Source organism: Haliotis cracherodii, unplaced genomic scaffold (assembly GCF_022045235.1).
Source record: "Haliotis cracherodii isolate W230 unplaced genomic scaffold, xgHalCrac1.p SCAF_3, whole genome shotgun sequence".
Taxonomy (NCBI): domain Eukaryota; kingdom Metazoa; phylum Mollusca; class Gastropoda; order Lepetellida; family Haliotidae; genus Haliotis; species Haliotis cracherodii.
This window is the reverse complement of record NW_027266286.1, coordinates 13,906,232-13,926,388: the sequence shown is the minus strand read 5'-3', so window position 1 is coordinate 13,926,388 and position 20,157 is coordinate 13,906,232. Positions and strand designations below refer to the sequence as shown.

Sequence of the window (20,157 nt, the reverse complement as noted above, 5' to 3'; positions counted from 1 at the left end):
CGTGTTATATCACCCTTAATTATGTGCAATTAAATTCTTGAAAAATATATCTGTCATATGTAAACATTTCAGGCTGTTAGCATAAACCATGAAATTTACGATCTTTCAACTCAAAATAATATTCTAATAAGCGCCCCCTATTTCTAATTTTGAGAGTGCCCTGGGTGCTTATTACGTTGAATACGGTATGCCTATTTTGAACATATTATTGACGGAATGTTTGTTAATTTTGTAATATTGTTTCGGTAAATAACCTCCAACTAACCCTTACAACAATATAGTATCGTTGGTTGGTTTGCTGTTTGACACCCCACTCAGCAATATTCCAGCTATATGATGGCAGTCTGTCAATAATTGAGTCCAGACAATCCAGTGATTGATATCATGAGCATCGATCCACGCAATTGGGATCGATGACATGCATCAACCAAGTCAGCGAGCCACCCGATCCCGTTAGTCGTCTCTTACGACAAGCATAGTCGCCTATTCTACCCCGGATCTTCACGGGTCCTATAGTATCGTAGTTACTGAGGACATCTGTTAACAAGATACTCAATTCAAAATTCAAAACAATTATTTCAATATCATACATTTTCATAATCAAGTGGAGAACAACTTTTAAAGTGACAATGCGTGTAGATAGTTCACCTTTAGCACCAACAAACAATGTCGGCATTTTCTTGTCAAACACTTTTATAAGCCCAATCTCACTGCAGCAAACTAAAGGTCAAGTACATTACTCAATAAATCAACTTTGTCAAAGTGGTTCGCCTTCAACATTAAGAAGCAGGTACACATATGCTCCGGCTGTTAAGACCTCAGAAATGATGTGTAAATTAGCACTCATGAAAAATACTTACAAACTGCCAGTCCTGTCAGATAGTCGGGTTGGGTGGGGCCCTAGTAGGGTTGTGTGTGGAGTCCTGGTAGGGTTGTGTTGAGCCCTCGTAGGGTTGTGTTTGGGGCCCTAGTAGGGTTGTGTGGAGCCCTAGCAGGGTTGTGTGTGGGGCCCTAGTAGGGTTGTGTGTCGGGCCCTAGTAGGGTTATGTGTGGGGCCCTAGTAGGGTTGTGTGTGGAGCCCTTGTAGGGTTGTGTGTGGAGCCCTAGTAGGGTTGTGTGTGGGGCCCTAGTAGGGTTGTGTGTGGGGCCCAGGGTTGTGTGTGGGGCCCTAGTAGGGTTATGTGTGGGGCCCTAGTAGGGTTGTATGTGGGGCCCTAGTAGGGTTGTATGTGGGGCCCTAGTAGGGTTATGTGTGGGGCCCTAGTAGGGTTGTATGTGTGGCCCTAGTAGGGTTGTGTGTGTGGCCCTAGTAGGGTTGTGTGTGGGGCCCAGGGTTGTGTGTGGGGCCCAGGGTTGTGTCTACTGTAGACTGACATTTAGTCCTAGAAATATGTGTCTTATTCACAAAATATATCTACAAAATAACATCCAAATGGAGCCCAGAACAATCTTTAATTTCTAGAGCTGAGGCAATTTGGACTTGCCAAATCATTCTAGACTTGAGTTGGGACTTTTTTTCAGTTTATTTTCTAGTGAGTGAGTATGGATTTACGCCGCTTTTAGCAATATTCCAGCAATATCATGGCAGGGGACACCTAACATGGGCTTCACACAATATACCCATGTGGCGAATTGAACCCGGGTCTTCGGCATGAAGAGCAAACGCTTAAACCACTAGGCTACCTCACCGCCCCCACTTTAATCTCTAGGGGTTGGGAGAAAGATAGTCCTGCACCATGACCGTGGAATATATTCATTTCATGAAAAAATAATAATCTAGAAATGCATACAAAAGCAAGTCTAGCCAGCTCAAGCTAGCTCTATTCTGAAATCAGCATAGGGAATTGTTTGGTTTTTTTAGAGTCAAGAAGGATATTATGTAATATAAGATTTCAGAGACTAAATGTTAGTCTAGGAGACAGACTGCGTGTAGGACTGACCTCTACCCTGTTGTCCTTCTGACAGACTCACTCAACACTCTCACAGTTGACACAGTACTGATACAAGGGCAACCCTCATCCCCACCAGTACATCGGACTACTTCACAGTACAGTAGACCATAGGTGCGAAAAACACGTTACAATATTGGAATAATGTAAGTAAATAAGTAGAGATTACTGCTGCCTAGAGATTCTGTTTGTGAATATAAATTTTTATTTTAGTTCAGGATTTGAAATGAAGAATGTATATACTTGTCGTGTAATGAAAGTGTGAGTTCAGTGTTACATGGCCATTCTTGTGTTACAAAACCAGTGTTAAAGAGTGGTATAGCAAAAGCATGGCTATTACTAAAAGGGAGGTCATGCTTGTTCAATTAGAAGCCCAGTTAGTTTATTTTAAGTCCCCAAAACCTTTATTTCATTGTCTGCACACTAAAACTGTAAGATGCAAATCAGTCCACCTGTTAATGCTCAGCCTTATAACACATACATATGTTTGAGGTTCACACATGACTGTGTCTAGATCTAGAGCCAGACTAGACACAGGCACCAGTCCATGGTGCACCCTTCCCCCCCCTCCCCCTCCCTCCCAAAGAGATCGTGCCCAGGTGGGATAACTCTCAGACAATCCAGTGTTCAATATTGTGAGCACCAATGACAAGCAATCAAGTCACAAAGCCTGATCACCTGATCTAAATGGTTGCCTCAAACGACCAGCATATATAGTCGCCTTGAACGACCAGCATAAATGGTCGCCTTGAATGACCAGCATAAATGGTCGCCTCAAACGACCAGCATAAATGGTCGCCTTGAACGACCAGCATAAATGGTCGCCTCAAACGACCGGCATAAATGGTCACCTCGAACAACCAGCATAAATGGTCGCCTCGAACGACCGGCATAAATGGTCGCCTCGAACGACCAGCATAAATGGTCGCCTCGAACGACCGGCATAAATGGTCACCTCGAACGACCGGCATAAATGGTCGCCTCCTACGACCGGCATAAATGGTCGCCTCGAACGACCAGCATAAATGGTCGCCTCGAACGACCGGCATAAATGGTCACCTCGAACGACCAGCATAAATGGTCGCCTCGTACGACCGGCATAAATGGTCGCCTCGAACGACCAGCATAAATGGTCGCCTCGTACGACCGGCATAAATGGTCACCTCGAACGACCAGCATAAATGGTCGCCTCGAACAACCAGCATAGCTTGCTGGGATTTGCTCCAACCCAGACCCCCACGGTTCTACAAAACTTACTGAGTGCGAGCATTAAGGCGGACATCTCGGGGTGGTCCCACTGGGTGGTTTCTGTGGTGTGACTGAAACAAAACATAATCATTACGTCTTGGTATAGTGACTTTACAGGAATGGTCAGCGTTAGAAATTGGCACTAGTCCTGTAGTCCTTGCCAAACTGTCCAATAGTTTAAGTATCATAAGGACTAGTAGAAATTTCCCATTTTTAAGGGTTCTGCTATAAGTTATCATCATATAAGGACTACTGGACTAAAACTGTTAGTTTCTACCACTGCCATTATGGCCTGTATTCATGCACTTATTATACCAACATGGTCCTTTTTATAAATATATCAACTTGATATCCCCACAAGGTCCCTTTAAAATTACTCCAGGTGATAAAGTTTCAATATTGAAATGTGACAAAACTCCCAATTTCCTCCTTGGCTGCAAATTCCAACATGCACCATGGACATACTTTCATGTATGACAGCATACGCAGTATAGCAGACAGTCATCTGGTGAGTGCTGTGTAATGCCAACATTATAATTGATAAACAGTGGACGTATTAAACACACATACATCCAGCACGTGACTCACTTGTAAAACATGGCCAACACTATCATGACAAATAGCTGTGGATGACCTTCCTCAAGCCACCTACTTCAAGCGATTCTCAAGTGCATGCAGTTTGTCCAATATAAATGTCATGTTTACACAGACATGTGGAAAACGCAAGTCCCAGAAACAAGTGACATTGCCTTACATTACACAGTAGATGTATGTCATGTTCACAGTAGATGTATGACATGTTCACAGCTGTCAGGACACTGGTTGGTTACAACATACACAGTCCCTTAATGGCACTCCATACAATATCTCAGTCTCATTGTGGTATAATATACAATATCTCAGTCTCATTGTGGTATAACATACAATATCTCAGTCTTATTGTGGTATAACATACAATATCTCAGTCTTTTTGTGGTATAACATACAATATCTCAGTCTTATTGTGGTATAACATACAATATCTCAGTCTCATTGTGGTATAACATACAATATCTCAGTCTTATTGTGGTATAACATACAATATCTCAGTCTTATTGTGGTATAACATACAATATCTCAGTCTCATTGTGGTATAACATACAATATCTCACAGTCTTAAGTGGAATAACATACAATATCTCAGTCTCATTGTGGTATAACATACAATATCCCAGTCTCATTGTGGTATAACATACAATATCTCAGTCTTATTGTGGTATAACATACAATATCTCACAGTCTTATAGGGGAGTAACATACAATATCTCACAGTCTTATAGTGGTATAACATACAATATCTCAGTCTTATTGTGGTATAACATACAATGTCTCAGTCTCATTGTGGTATAACATACAATATCTCAGTCTTATTGTGGTATAACATACAATATCTCAGTCTTATTGTGGTATAACATACACTACATCACAGTCCCTTAGTGGTATAACATACACTATATCACAATCCCTCAGTGGTATAACATACAATATATCAGTCTCTCAGTGGTATTACGTACACCATATCACAGTCCCTTAGTGGTATAACATACACTACATCACAGTCCCTTAGTGGTATAACATACACTATATCACAATCCCTTAGTGGTATAACATACAATATATCAGTCTCTCAGTGGTATTACGTACACCATATCACAGTCCCTTAGTGGTATAACATACACTACATCACAGTCCCTTAGTGGTATAACATACACTATATCACAATCCCTTAGTGGTATAACATACAATATCTCACAGTCCCTTAGTGGTATAACATACAACATCTCACAATGTCATGGTGGTATAACATTCAGTATCTCATTTTCTTAGTGATATAACATACAATATCTCCCATTTTTTTTAGTGGTATAACATACAATTTCTCAGTGTCTGTGTTATAACTTAAAATACCTCACAGCTTCATAATGGTATTATATATGTTATGGTGCTACACTCTCTCTCTCCAACAGTATACTGGGTACCTGTCAGTATAGTATCTCTGACTGGGTACCTGTCAGTATAGTATCTCTGACTGGGTACCTGTCAGTATAGTATCTCTGACTGGGTAGCATTCAGTACACTATCTCTGGCTAAATATTGGATATGAAGAGGCCCAAGCAATCCTGTTGTATACTGGGTACCAGGAAGCAAACACGATCTAGCTCCAAACTGGGTTCTAGTAAGGTCACGCCACCCGGTAATATGCTTAGGGAACCACAATCATCTTGCCAACTTGCCAGGTTACACGTACATTCCATCTGGCTGTATACTGGGTACCAAGAAGTTCTGATATAGCCACAAAGTGGGGACCAGGCAGGGATATACTCACTTGATATAGTAAGGCACTTTATTCCCTGACACAGATCGCTCAAAGGGGGACTCCACAGACACTGCAACAGACAAAACACATCATGGTCAAGCTAAAAGGTCGGGGGTATAAAAACGAAATGAAAATCATTGGCAGACATTATGTTCACATTATCTTTTTTATCATCATTAAGGATAGCTATAATTTTTTAATCCAAAAGAATAATACTGTTTGATATTTACTAACACTGCTACCCCACCTGAGGGAAATTATTTAACTACAATAAATATCCATAGTCCATTGTCTCTTATTAACCAAGCATGTTTATTAGATTTCTAATGGAACATGGTGGCCTTCTGCTGCCTGACATAAATCACTTAATGCTCAACGTTAAAATCAATATGGGGCCTAATTTATGCACCAAATTATGATTTTTATGACCAGGCCGATCCCCTACATGATCTACTTCAGCTCAAACCTCAGTGCTGGGACATGGAACTGTCCTAAAGGAGTTCAAAAATATTTTCATGAATCTTAATAAACATCAGTATGCATACTGACATAATGCAGGACAAACCTTAGACTTTCACAAGTCTCTTAGGGAAAATTGTTAGTTTAAATCACAATTTCTAGATGATGTAAATAATAAGAACAAGTTTTCCCTATAAGAGACTGGAGTCCTTAGACTGTCACATATCTAGACTTGCCTATTAGGAGGATAGAATTACTACACATCCATGGACCTTTCTTTCAGTACAGCCTTGGAGCAAGGCTAGACAAACCTTGGAAGTACAGCTTGTATGATAATTTGAAAATAATAGCTGGAATATAATTGATGGATCCTTCAGGAACAGCATTGACAGTAATATTCTAAATAACAGATGAGAGGACATTTCAATACATATTTTTGTATTTCTATTCTGAAAATAATATGGGATATAAATTAATGTAGAATAGTATTAAGAACACCGGTAAGCCACTTGAAACTTGGAATTATCGTTCATTTAATCAGAACAAACATTGTAGATAAGCAAACTAAGGAAGCTGTCCTTTACTGGCATTTCATCCAAGGCTTGAATACAATGCATTTTACCACATTACATCTTTAAAGAGTATTTACTTCAGAAGAGAAAAGTATTCACATTTTTATCAGTTAAGTTATTGTGTTAACAGAAGAAGTTATTGTGTTAACAGAAGAGGTTATTGTGTCTGTATGAAGACTGTCTATAATTCCATCATCAAAACATACTTGTCTTCAACCTTTTGTTTAACAAATATCTTTTCTATATTAAAGTTAATTCCATTCAAAACAGCAGCTTTCGAAATAAATTCTCCTCTTAACAAGCCACACAAACATTATTCTTTCAGGCTCTGTGAAAAACACATGATGGAGATTGAACCACAAGATGCTTGCCTCCAGAAGCAGGCTTCCTAGGCCAGCCGCTGCCTCCATTACACATGATAATGTTGTTCAGAAAAAAGAAGACCCAGTTTCACCATCTGGTCTTACTTGCTCCACTCCCATCAGGAATTCCACTGTTTAAAACAGGACTCTCTCCTTCAGCCTAGCAAGACCACTTACAGCATCAGACAACACCAGCATTTCAACAACTACAACCACGAGACAAGTCTTTACAGATGTCGACATCAGCCCCAGTTTGCAGCATGTTTATGCCAAACAAGTCTCACAAACCACAAAACCACACATTTTATTTAGCCTTCATTTTTGTTTCCCAGAGGATTAACCTTTCGTATTGTTTAAAGTTTTGAATGTTTACAGCAAAAGCAAACCTAAATCAGAGAGAGCATCCCAACATAAACATGCACACGTGCTCCTAAAACCTGCACGCTGCAAGTCTTCGCCAGATGTAGGACACACTGAAAACTGAAACAACTCCATCATTTAGCTGGAATATTGCTGAGTGCGGCGTAAAACAACAAACCAACCAACATGTATTCACATGGTTCGTTATGACTAAGGATTAAAACAGGATGTTTAGCATCATGAATGTAGTGAGTATCTGTCACATATCGCACACTCTCCAACATGGACTATGCAGACACTTGTGTACAAAGTGCCAAGCTGGAATAAAGGATTAAAACATCCTCCATTCCTTTCCAGAAAAGTCATGACATTTTCCTTGTAAGTCGGACACAACCAAATCAGAAGAGTGCTTTTAGCAATATTCCAGCAATATCATGGCGGGGGACACCAGAAATGGGCTTCACACATTGTACCCATGTCGGGAATCGAACCCGGGTCATCGGCGTGACGAGCGAACGCTTTAACCACTAGGCTACCCGACCGCCCCACAAAAGAAGAGGCTAGGGAGCATACTGAATAGGGTGGTGCTGTGATGATCTAATGATCCATGACCATAGGTGGATCCAGGTGGGGGGTCCAGGAGGTGGATCCAGCGGGTCCAGACCCCCTCCTTCTGAAGTTTGTTTGTTTCTTTGTTGTTTAACACTGCACTTAGCAGTATTCCAGCTATATGACGGCAGTCTGTAAATAATCAAGTCTGGACCAGACAAACCAGTGATTGACTTCATGAGCATCAGTCCACGCAATTAGAATACAATGACATGCATCAACCAGTTCAGCAGGTCTGACCACCCAATCCCGTTATGACAATCATGGGTTGCTGAAGACCTATTCTACCCCAGATCTTCACTTTTGAAAACCAAATGTAGTATGTTGTAGTAGTATAATTATCTGAGAGGATTTTGATATTTTGGATCCCTCCCTTTTAAAAATGCTGGATCCGCCCTTGATGAGACTAGCTCAATACAACATGTATTTTAGCACATACAATTTTCTTATGATCTGATACAAGGAATTGTCACAAAATCAGGGGCGGTCGGGTAGCCTAATGGTTAAAGCGGTCGCTCGTCATGCCGAAGACCCGGGTTCGATTCCCGACATGGCCACAATGTGTGAAGTCCATTTCTGGTGTCCCCCGGCGTGATATTGCTGGAATATTGCTAAAAGTGGAATAAAACTGTACTCACTCACTCACAAAATCAACCGCAGAGATCCACATAATAGCTATCCAAGTTTCTTTTGAAAACCGACATTGGAAGTCACTGGGCTAACAACACTGTTATTAAACACTTTCTGTACAGTTCTAACCTTAACAAGAACCATTAATTCAAGCATTAAAATAACAAGTAGCCACACTTCCTGTACCCCTGTAGAGCTGGACCTAGGACACGGTCATTGAAAAGTCGACATTATGAACAGATAATAATCAGCCAAATATTGACTGTTTCCGAACAGGAATATGTACTTTACCAGAGTGCTGAACAATGGACGAAGTACTTGCGTTCCACTGAAATCTTCAAGAGTCTACTCCGACATGCAACAAAATAACCCTTTCCACGAACACAGGCTACCTGTCCCGAAAGGTGGGTGAGGTTGGCGACCCATCGATGACAACAACACTCTCACATTGATAAGGGCTGGACAGAGTACTCGAAGCTTTAACAGCTACTCGAGACTTGATAAGAGCAGCCCTAATGATATTAGCTGTAGGTAGACAATGTTTGATCAGCAACCCAGTTGATGGAAATGCTGGTGTATCGGCATTGACAGGTGATTGACAGGTCATGAGCGAGAGCCTCCTGCCCTTAATGTCAAATGAATGTCAATCCCGATTAGATTACAGTGATGATCTCCAGATGATACTTACTGATTATTATTAATGACAAGGATCTTTTCATTAATTAGAGGATTGATTTAATATGATCAGCAAAAGGCAATAATGGATGACAGTCAGGATTGTGGGGAAAACTAAGAAATTCATACAAGGATGAAATAATCACTACAGTGAGGGAGGGTCAACAGGTATCAGATCCTGGCACCGCCAAGGGACTTAATTATATGAAATTATTATCCTTGATCATTGGGTCTCTCTAAACACCATGATCAGGACATAATGCTGACAGATCAAGGATTATAGTGGTGGCATATCTGGGATTCAAACTCACAAGTGGATCCTGTCACGACTAAGGGACATAACTCTTGAGAGCTAATTGCAGTGGAAAAACAGGAGAAATAAGGCTGGAGAAGAAATAGGATGGAACAAATGGATAAATGGATGTTTGCAGTGATGGATGAGTGGATGACAGGGAGACAGACATATGAACAAGAAAATCAATTTTTTTTTTTTTATAGTGGACAAAAAAATTCTATATTATTGATTTTCAATAACTTTCACAAAACATATTTTTTTCATATCCAGCTGTTGTTATAGATACATTTCATAAGTGAGTCTGATTTGATTTTTGGGAACAAACTGGCGCATATGTTGCCATACTTGTTCATCAGAATTAACATAAAATAACATAGAGTACATTCAGAACAAGGCTTTCACTAATCTAGACCAGCATCTGATATTGATATATGAAGCAATATGACTTGACTTAACTGTTTATAAGGAGGGAGACATTCATCTTATTTAAATGACAAATAGAATATTGGCATCTCATCGGAAAAAATATATAAAAATATTGTCAATATTCCAGCATCACAAATTTTCATGACACATACTACCTACCTGACAACTGTTGCAAGATCAGTTTACACAATCTACATCAATGAAATTAAGAGCTGATGATAAAATACTGTTAATTAATACACAAAACCAAACATTCATAATCTGACAACTGATGATACTTATTGAGACTACTTTCATTATATTTAATATTAGTAAACAAAAATTATTTCCAAAATCATAAATATGGTTATTATGAATGGAATACACTTTTTGTGTACAATGAATAATTACTAAACAAAGACCAGATATCTAAGAAAGGTAAAATGATGATTTTAAAAACATTAAAAAAATAGCATAAAGCATGTTAAAAGCCACATTACCTTAAAATGCATGTACATCGCTACACGTCACCCAAAACACTGCATGTAGACGTTAACGGTAACACTCTATCACATGTGGCTGGTAGCACATAACATTCTTATCACACGTGGTGAGTGGATTTACGTGTTGGGCAACGTTGCTTCAAGATGTGACTAGAATTAAAACAATCAATATATGGATCCTTATCTGCAGATATTCTTTGAGAAACCCCATGAAATGAACACGCAGGTATGACTGGTCTCAAATCTGCTGTGACTAACAAGCCTAAAATCAACATGCAATGCACGAGTGTCCCTGCATGTGAGTTGGTGCATCACGTTCAGCCAAACGGACATGCTTCCCTGATGTTTTGGATCACAGGTCTGACATTGATGACTCACTGATCCCAGGCAGAGAACCAATGGTCTTCTGCCTGGCACACTGAACAATATCCCATTGAAATACGACAGCGGAGGCTTGAAAAGCCATAATAAACAACAGGGAGGCTGCAACTGAAACCGTTTAACAGAAGAATGTTTTGAATACAAACAACCCGACAATCTAAAACAATATTCCCAATTCTTATTAAAATGTAAAGGCAAATTCACACAAATTAGTTCCTTAATATCACTGTATTTCAAGATACGCAAATAACAACACACACACACCCCATACACACACACATTGATTCCTCTCCTCAAACATATTCTTCATCTTCTAAACACCTTTCCACCCATCTTCAGAGAAAACTCAAAAAGTAAACTAACTATGACGAAATTGAAAGCAAACACACCTGACTCCATGAAATAAGCAGGTAAAAGAAATATACACAAGAACCAGTCCCCATAATCGCTCCATCACAGCAGAGACACCTGAATCTATGAACTGAACCAGGAGATGAATCATTTGTTGTAAACAGAATAACTGTCATAAGAACGCTACACAATCGCAAACCACCTGAATCCATGATATGAACATGCATATGAAATATACGTGTTGTACGTAGCCTAGCTGCGTAATCACCATGATCAATGAATCTATGACATGAACATGCAGACGAAATATACACACGTTACACAGCTGAGCTACCATTATCAGTATATTCAATGCCCCAGACACCTGATATATATTGTATACATAGGCTATCACAATTCATGCAATATAAGCAATCACAGTATTCACCCGGAAAGACAATGAAATATATGTTTTACACTGCCAACCCTCCCACATCCCCATATTTAACATATCAGTAGTACCATTCACTCACCGCCAGTCCACGACCATAGTGCACAGTAACTACCGTCCGGCACACCTTACAGCAACCACACGATGCTCACACTCGCAGAATTCCACCAGATAATACACATCCATGCAATTATTGATTTTTTCAGTCACAGAATACTGTTTCAATATTTTATACCAGTAGCAAATATGACAGTGTGAAGTTTTATCAGCTACATTCCCTACAGGTACAGCTGAAGCTGTGAAGGGAATACTGAACAGCTGATTACAGGTTAGTTACAGGTAACTACAGGTAAATCATCTGCCACTCTCAGGTATGTTGGGAAAGTGGTGTACATTTCACAGGTAAAGCCTATAGGTGATTAAGCCGTAAGGACCATGCAGTGTTTGATCAGAGTCCAAAGTTTCAACATGTTGAATGTCCTGATTGCTTATAATCAATGCTTTTCAAATTTATCCAAAGAAGATTAAACCTCCACCTTGCCACAGAAAGGGTTAAATGAGCCTCTTCAATTTTCTTATGAAGTCAGATGAAGAAGAGTCTTTTATGGTAAATAATATTCTACTCAAAAGAAGTTAAGAACCACCCAATTCTTTCATACTACCACAGTAAAATTTGTCATGCCATGATAGATTAACTATTGATATGAAAGAATCGGGTGGTCCTTAACTTATTTTGAGTAGTATATAACAAAAGTTTTGATTAACTATTGCAACCAATTGACCAATTACAAGATACATATTTCATATTATATGCTGCTCAATGTAAAGATTACTTCATGAACGTCCTAAACAACAAACTTACATTTCTTAACCATTGCACACAAAGTACACCCCAACGGTCAACATTCACTGCCTGACCATCGATCCTGCACAGCAACGATCTTATTGAATAAAGTCCTGGTCAGTATTTCAATGACCATGCATGGTCAAATGAGCACTCTCTGACCCCATATCATCCAATACAGGTGAAGTAAACAGGTGATTAATTGTTTCCAAGTGGACACGACCTTCAGCCATGTGTGACACGACCTTCAGCCCGGCAGCCAGACACAGTATGATGCACACAGCATCACATGGATCATTCTGTGTGACAAGGGATTGGACATTCATGTGCACTGACCAGACACTGGTTTATCTGACATGGACACTGGTGATTCTGTGGCCTAGGTGATACAAGTCATGTTTACATGACAGCATGACACTGAGTTGTACGAGACTCAACACGGCAACAGTGGACAATACAGGACACTGGGTACTGACAATTTTAATGGTCAATCTGTCCTGAGAAACATGAATAAATTAGGACCATGTACAAAGTGCTCGTGGATAGCATACAACATGGGTCATGGTCAGTATCCATTCAGGTAGATAAATACAAACTGAAGCTGCTTCTACAGTCTCTGTAATGCACATCAACACACGTACCTGCATATTTACTCTCCTATCATACTATCGTTAAAACCAACCTTGTACATTCATATAGGTGCAAACAACCATCACAGAGATATGGACTGACCATAACGGAATCTTTAAGAGTACAAGGCACCACTTCGATAACAAAACTTAAGCACTACACAGGCCATCGTAACACTTTTGTCTGAAACATGATTTGTTGTTTAAACACAATATAACCATTTTCATTTCAAAGATTTATTTTTCTCTCTAAATGTTTGAATTTTGGTCTGTATGAATGAAGGATGTCATCAAATGCTTGATTAATGTACTTTTGTACAGGTTTTGAGATTTTGAAGGACTTCAATGGTACTTCCTAGGACTGTAATCACCATAGCCTAATTCACCTTCAGATAGCTAGAGCCTCCACTGTCAGCCTTACTGTCTCTGTGTTGACCATGCGGCATGTCACCTGGTCGTAAATATCAATCAACCTGAGAGACAAGCATCCAGGTAAACAAACAACTCCACAGGTAAGGAGGGAGGTGGCAAAGTCTCAGCAATTGGGTGTGGTGGCGAGGGAGTGATGGGGAATAATCGGGGTCACCCACTGGTCAAGTGCAAACGTCTTGTTACAACATGATGCTACATTCACTCCGTCAAGCACTGTCGCGATAACATGGTGTATGAGTGAGGGAGTTGTTCTCACAAGCCATTTCATCAGTATTTTGTACACTAATCAGCTGAGATTTAAATGTGTTAAACTTTAACTCACTCACTCATTAAAGGAACTACATTGTGTAATCATCTATGGGGAACGAGATGGAATTTCTAATTTTCAAATCAAAGATTTTGATGAAATTTTTGTCAAATGGGAAACATTTTCTGAGATGGTTCAAGACAGGGAAGGTAAACAAAATTTACCTTTCACCATTATTTAAACACTGATAAACATGAATGACGTAATTTGCTGACCAAACAACAAAAACCAAACGCTGTTTCTAAGAGAAAAACAACCAGAAAGAAGTGAGCAAAGCTCACATACCCCCGTTATCCCCGCTGTTCAAAAACAAATAGTAAATAGTATGTTAATTAATGAATATACCTGTTGCTTTAAGTCAGAGGAACTGCCCTTTCCTTTGTAACTCCATGAGGAAGCATTATGTTTGAATGAACACATGTTTTTGCAAATATATTTCAATCTAGTGTGGGACAATCAATGCTTAGCACAACATACATTCTTGATGTTTCTTAATGTTTCCATGGAAACGGCAAAAATAAAAAAAAATCAGAATATTCAAACTAGCAAAAGGCACAAGCATTTATTGTGGTTAATGTGTGTAGAAAGTTTGGTGAAGCTAGGGTGCATAGTTAAAAAGATATAGGCCGTACAAAACACCCACCATAAAAGTTTACGTTTCTTAATGTTTCCATGGAAACGGCAAAAATTAAAAAAATCAGAATCTTCAAACTAGCAAAAGGCACAAGTATTCATAGTGGTTAATGTGTGTAGCAAGTTTGGTGAAGCTAGAGTGCATGGTTAAAAAGTTATGGGCCGTACAAAAGCTCGGACGGACGGAACGCTATATACCCCTGATTTACTTCGTAAACGGGGGTATAATTATTGAAGAGCTGGAGCTGGTTGATGCTGCACATCCTCTATCACTTAACCTACAGTATATGCAAGCATGAACACCAAGGGACTCCTGTCCGAAATCCAAAGTTCAAACTGTTACATAATAAGTCCTTATATAAAATCACCTCAAGGATTGCTTCAATTTCTGACAGTTGTAGATGTTGCTGCATTGGTATAGAACACACTGACAGTAGATGGAAGCAGAGCCTAGTACAATACATGGCCAAACAGTCCGACAGCCCCAGCATCCTTCACTGAACAGTTATGTAGTACAACATGAGTGAGATATACCCCGACTAGAAGCCTGTACACTGACAATCTAACTGTCCAAGCTAATTAGCTGTATCACAACTGATTACAAATGCCATGGCAACAGATTGTTGAGAAAGGTTTCGTTTACCTGTGGGAGTCATGTCTGAGCAGACCCTGGCGGAAGGCATTGCGCTGAAATCTACACACGTATGTAGCACTGATACTGACGACTTGATTGACATACTTATCTCTGCCCACTGTGTAAACTGGGGGAGCGGATAACAATGTTATCACATTAACGCTCACTTTCCTCCTGAACACTGATCAAGGAAATAAAGGAAAACAAACAAACAACTTTCAGTTGATTTTCCTATTGATATAGAACTGACTTGGACACGGCAGTCATATTGGTTATCAATAATTTTCTAAAGACACCCCTTTCTTTGAATAATGGACTTGTCCGCCAGCTGTTAAAACCAACATTTAGACTTTCCCATTGAAGTTCAAAGGGTGACTGGAACTATGTGCGACTGCTTGACCTCATATATGGGGCTATCAGTTTATCAGTTCCAAACATTGACATAACAGTACTTATCTTAAAGGTGTCCTCAAACTCATTAGACACAGGTAATTTCATAACATTTTGAAACGAAACCTTGTACACAAATACAAATAACATGATTGACATGCATGTCAGGAAATACTGTTTCAGACAGAAAGACTTTAGCCTTGCTCCAAGGCTGTATTGATGGTAAGTCCATTGGTGTGTAGTAATTCTATCCTTCTAACAGGTAAGTCTAGATCAGCGGACACCAGTCTCTTATAGGGACAATTTGTTCTTAATATTTACATAATCAAGAAATAATAATTTAAACTAATAATATTTGCATTAGAGACTTGTGCAAGTCTACTAGAAAGTGTCTGCATCGAGCATCACTGTCCGTAATTCCCCCCAGTTCAGGGGTAGTTATGGGCAAGTGGTTAAAGCGTTTGATCAACATGCCCAGGTTTGATTCCCCCATCATCAGGTTACAATGTGCGAAGCCTACTCTTAATGTGCTATAACAAGGTAGTCTAAACATGGTGCAAAACCTAATGAGTCGGTGGGCTACGATTTTAGCACCCACTGTTAAAAAAATATATCTAAATTTGTCATTTCATTAGTGTACTCATCCCACGTCATGATGATAGTGATGATGATAATGATATAAAAATAAGTTTGTTTTCGTTTTATTCCGCAGTCAAGTGAATATCACATCTTGTCTGTAGTCCGCTGCCCCACTTTCTCACAAACATAACATTCAAGCTGTGGCTCAAGCTCAGAGCAGTAAAATCCCTTTCTTTGTCATTTAAAAATATATTTTGTCTTTGTTCAGTGTAACAAAAGAGATGCCAAATAATTATGTCCTAATTTCATTTCAAAGGAAAATGAAATATATATATACAGAGCTACAGATAAACTGCGTATTTGTGTAAAATTCCAACAACAAAAATGTTTAAAACCCCATTGCTTTCAATTAACTTGTGTACAGAAACGCAAGCATTAAATGAAAAACTCAAACGTATAAAAACACCATGCGTAAATACCCAATGAAGCTTTTTCAGCATGCACACAACAGAGCTAATTTCATAAACACAATTACGAGCTAATTTACTTTTTAAGTCAAGTTTATATAGAACCCTTATCGACATCTAAAACATTTATTTTTTTTCTATATATCTCAAAATGTTTACTTATTTTGGGAAAGCCAAATAGAGTGGTGATCAAATTAAAATGGAAACCTTTGATTAAAAACTCAATTGCTCAAAAAGTTATCTGGAGCTCTGTATATAACATTGTCACAAACAAACCCCCCCCCCCCCCCAAACCCTCCACAACAGCAGCAATGAGGTCACAGTTAACATTACAAGGCAATCCAAATTGACAACCTTTAAAATAAAATTTCTTATCATCTTTAAATCTTGGAAAAACATCTCCAGACTTTTGACAGCTGCTTGAAACGAGGTCAACATTTCCGAACATGATGTCCTATAACTGCAAAAGGCAATAATTTATTTGTTTTCTACAAAACGACTGCTTCAGTGAAATCTTTTCCTGTACACCTTTTCCCCACATAAATAAACATTACGTCTCCCTTAGACAAGAACAGCTCTGTTTATTGTTGTGAGTAAACAAGTGATTGCTGCAAGCCCTTTCAAGTGGCAATCTAGTCGGTGGTCAACACGAGATTCGGGTGAGATAAATGCTGATCTATTCCATCACTTCCTGCACATACAACACATGTTTGAAGTCTGATGTCCAAATTACCAACACATTGCACGGTGTTTACTATGAACTTACACGTACTTCAGACACCACACAGTAATGTCACACGTACATATATACTGCTCAACACTTGGTAAGGACAGCAAGCTATTTCATACTGGGTTGGTTGGTTGGTTTGTTGTTTAATGCCGCACTCAGCAATATTCCAGCTATATGACGGCGGTCTGTTAATAATCGAGTCTGGACCAGACAATCCAGCGATTGATATCATGAGCATCGATCCACGGAATTGGGATCGATGACATGCATCAACCAAGTCAGTGAGCCTGACCACCCGATCTCGTTAGTCGCCTTTTACGACAAGCATGGGTTGCTGAAGACCTATTCTACTCCGGAATCTTCACGGGTCAATTCATACTGGGAAAACATTCTGCACACACTCTGACTGGCTTAAATGTATGCATGTGGACTTCTTTTTTCTTTCTTTTTTTTTGTTGCTCATTGTCCCATTTTTTCCCCCTGGTCTTTCTTTGTATCGAGATTTCTGTTTTTTTCACAACTTAAATGGCATTATTTTGGTGGTTTTGATGTATTTTAGTTATACAGTCGAATGCATTTTGAAGAGATTTCCATATATCTGTACAACATGGTATGGTTTTCAAATGGGTCACGTGACCAGCCCCTAATGGCTTGTGCAGAGGATATGAGCTTACACAACGTACAGAAAGTATAGCCGCTATTGGTTGAGATTAATGGTTTACATAAACAAGATAAGTAAACGACCACCCAAAAAATGATAATCTACTAATGTGCTAATGAACACACAGGAAAAAAGTGAGGTTTTCCGGTCTTGTACATGCACAGGAGGCAAGAGAAGCAAGATAATATTGCTTGCACAACTAATTATGTATAGTTGATGGTGAGGAGGACTTCTGTTGAAAACCTGAAGATATTTTTAGTGTGATGACAAGCCAAATTGCGGGAATTAGGCATTGATGTAACAGAGAAGAGTATCTGCAAGAATGATTACAAACAACAAGATATGGGCCAAAACAATGTATGGAGAGTTTAGTTGTCATTGGTTTAGAGTAATGGTTGCATAAACAAAACCATTAAAACCACACACTGAAGGAAATAAAGGTTAAAGACTCGTCACCAAAATGCCAAGTGTCGTGAATTCAGACATATGCAACCACAGATGTTTTTACTTATGATACTTCTAATAAAGGGATTAAAAAAGAAATTTGACATACCTGAGAGAAAATGTTGAGAGTTTGGACCAAAATCTCTATAAGCTTCTTGTAACTGCTTTAATCGATCTTCTATCGCTATTTGTAAGGCCTTCCACCTGAAAATATACAGACATTTTACACAAAATACCTTTCCAAATAATATGTATACCATTGCTTTCAAGCACATAGCAAATATCACATGGCCAAAGAAACAACCAATACCACAATATTGTGATTATTTACATCAAAGTACACGTACCAAAGCCTATTAAAGGGAGGTAACTCTTGAATACATGCAGAAATAGTTCCCATAAACATTTTAAATGACTTATCAACTTATGAACTTCATGTTTAAGAAAAGATTCATATCGCTTACCTTGTGTTGAAATCTTCAAGTTTACGGACGTTGACGTGGGACAGGATGACGTCTGCCGCTTGAAGGTCATTAGCTTCGTCATTGACGTGGTCAACTTCCCCTTGAATGGGAGCCACCTTCTGCTGGAAGGCCTGCAACAAACAAGTCAAACTAAAATAACAGCATCCACAACTAGATCATAGCTTGCAACACAAGGCTGACCATTTGTCATAATTATCATAGATTTCCTCCTGTTCCTTGGTCAGCCCCACATTGAGTGTCAATGTAATGGCCATGAAATGTTCCAGTACCATGCTGGGATTCAAACCACGAATCCTCTGATCCGACGTTGGACGTTTGTGTCCATGGCCAAAGAGTTTAACCCCTCAAGGAGCTGACAAGGTAAGGATGTCATCTGTGGGATGACTCAACGCCCTGCTACGTATACACAGGTGTGTTTGATTGTTGTTTAACGCCGCACTCAGCAATATTCCAGCTTGGATATGACTGGGATGATGTTGCAATAAGTATGAAATATACATTAATACTTAATATAGCTTAAATCGCGAAAATCGCAAAGAACAAAGAAGAGTGGTTTATTTCATGATAAAACATTGTTCTATCATGACGTCATTTCTTGATGGACTTGTCCGACATTTCTGAGGTCGGATTATATTCAGGGAGTTACCATTGTTAAAATTTGGGTAAATATTTTTAAAGGTTGTACATATTATCAACATCCTTAAAGAGGCTGCACATAATGTTGATATCTATATCGGAAATAAACAACTGTGCCCCTTATAGTTTATTCTTCCTGAAGTGTTTTATTGTAAGATAAACAACTCCCACTCGTCATTTATTTCTTACATAACAAAAGTTTGTTTCTTAAAGCCTCTGCATCAAGCAATTCATTATACACTTTGGGGTGTGTCTGTGTGTTGAATTGTTGAAAAAGTACAGTACAATTGCTGTACAACCACATTAATTAATCTACCTGGTACAAATTATTCATAATGATCTCTTAATGTTTTTTGGCAGTAGTGTAGATAAAGATAATGAAGTTTTCTTAAACTTCTTTGTTTATATTTCATATGTATACAAGCTGACAATCACATCAATATTGACACACAAACATCAAGAGGCAAATTAACTCCTGCCATTACAGACTGTTGCATCCATTTGTCAATGGCAACATTGTTAACAGCTGTAACTGTTGGTCAGCATTCAGGTGTTGTGGAGAACAGCTTTGTGCATAGCTGGTGTAGAATACAGCTGTTACAGCCTGGATCAATACCTCATGTATTGATCAATACATTTGTGCTACTGTGATCATGTTTATTCATTACAACATTGAATCATTTCTATTTTTTGTAATTAAT

At 39.0% G+C, this 20,157-nt stretch overlaps 1 protein-coding gene across 6 annotated transcripts in view; it reads right to left on the bottom strand.

Annotated features, from left to right (window-relative positions):
• The window catches only part of LOC139473657 (dystrophin-like), a 452,560-nt gene that overhangs the window by 35,080 nt on the left and 397,323 nt on the right, over positions 1 to 20,157 (bottom strand). For all 6 annotated transcript variants that reach the window (XM_071256342.1, XM_071256341.1, XM_071256343.1 and 3 more), the window contains 4 exons: positions 18,800 to 18,930; positions 18,445 to 18,539; positions 5,563 to 5,623; positions 3,207 to 3,268 (listed from right to left, as the gene is read on the bottom strand). In XM_071256342.1, coding sequence (XP_071112443.1) covers positions 3,207 to 3,268; positions 5,563 to 5,623; positions 18,445 to 18,539; positions 18,800 to 18,930 — 349 coding nt within the window. The remainder of the gene's footprint in view (positions 1 to 3,206; positions 3,269 to 5,562; positions 5,624 to 18,444; positions 18,540 to 18,799; positions 18,931 to 20,157) is intronic.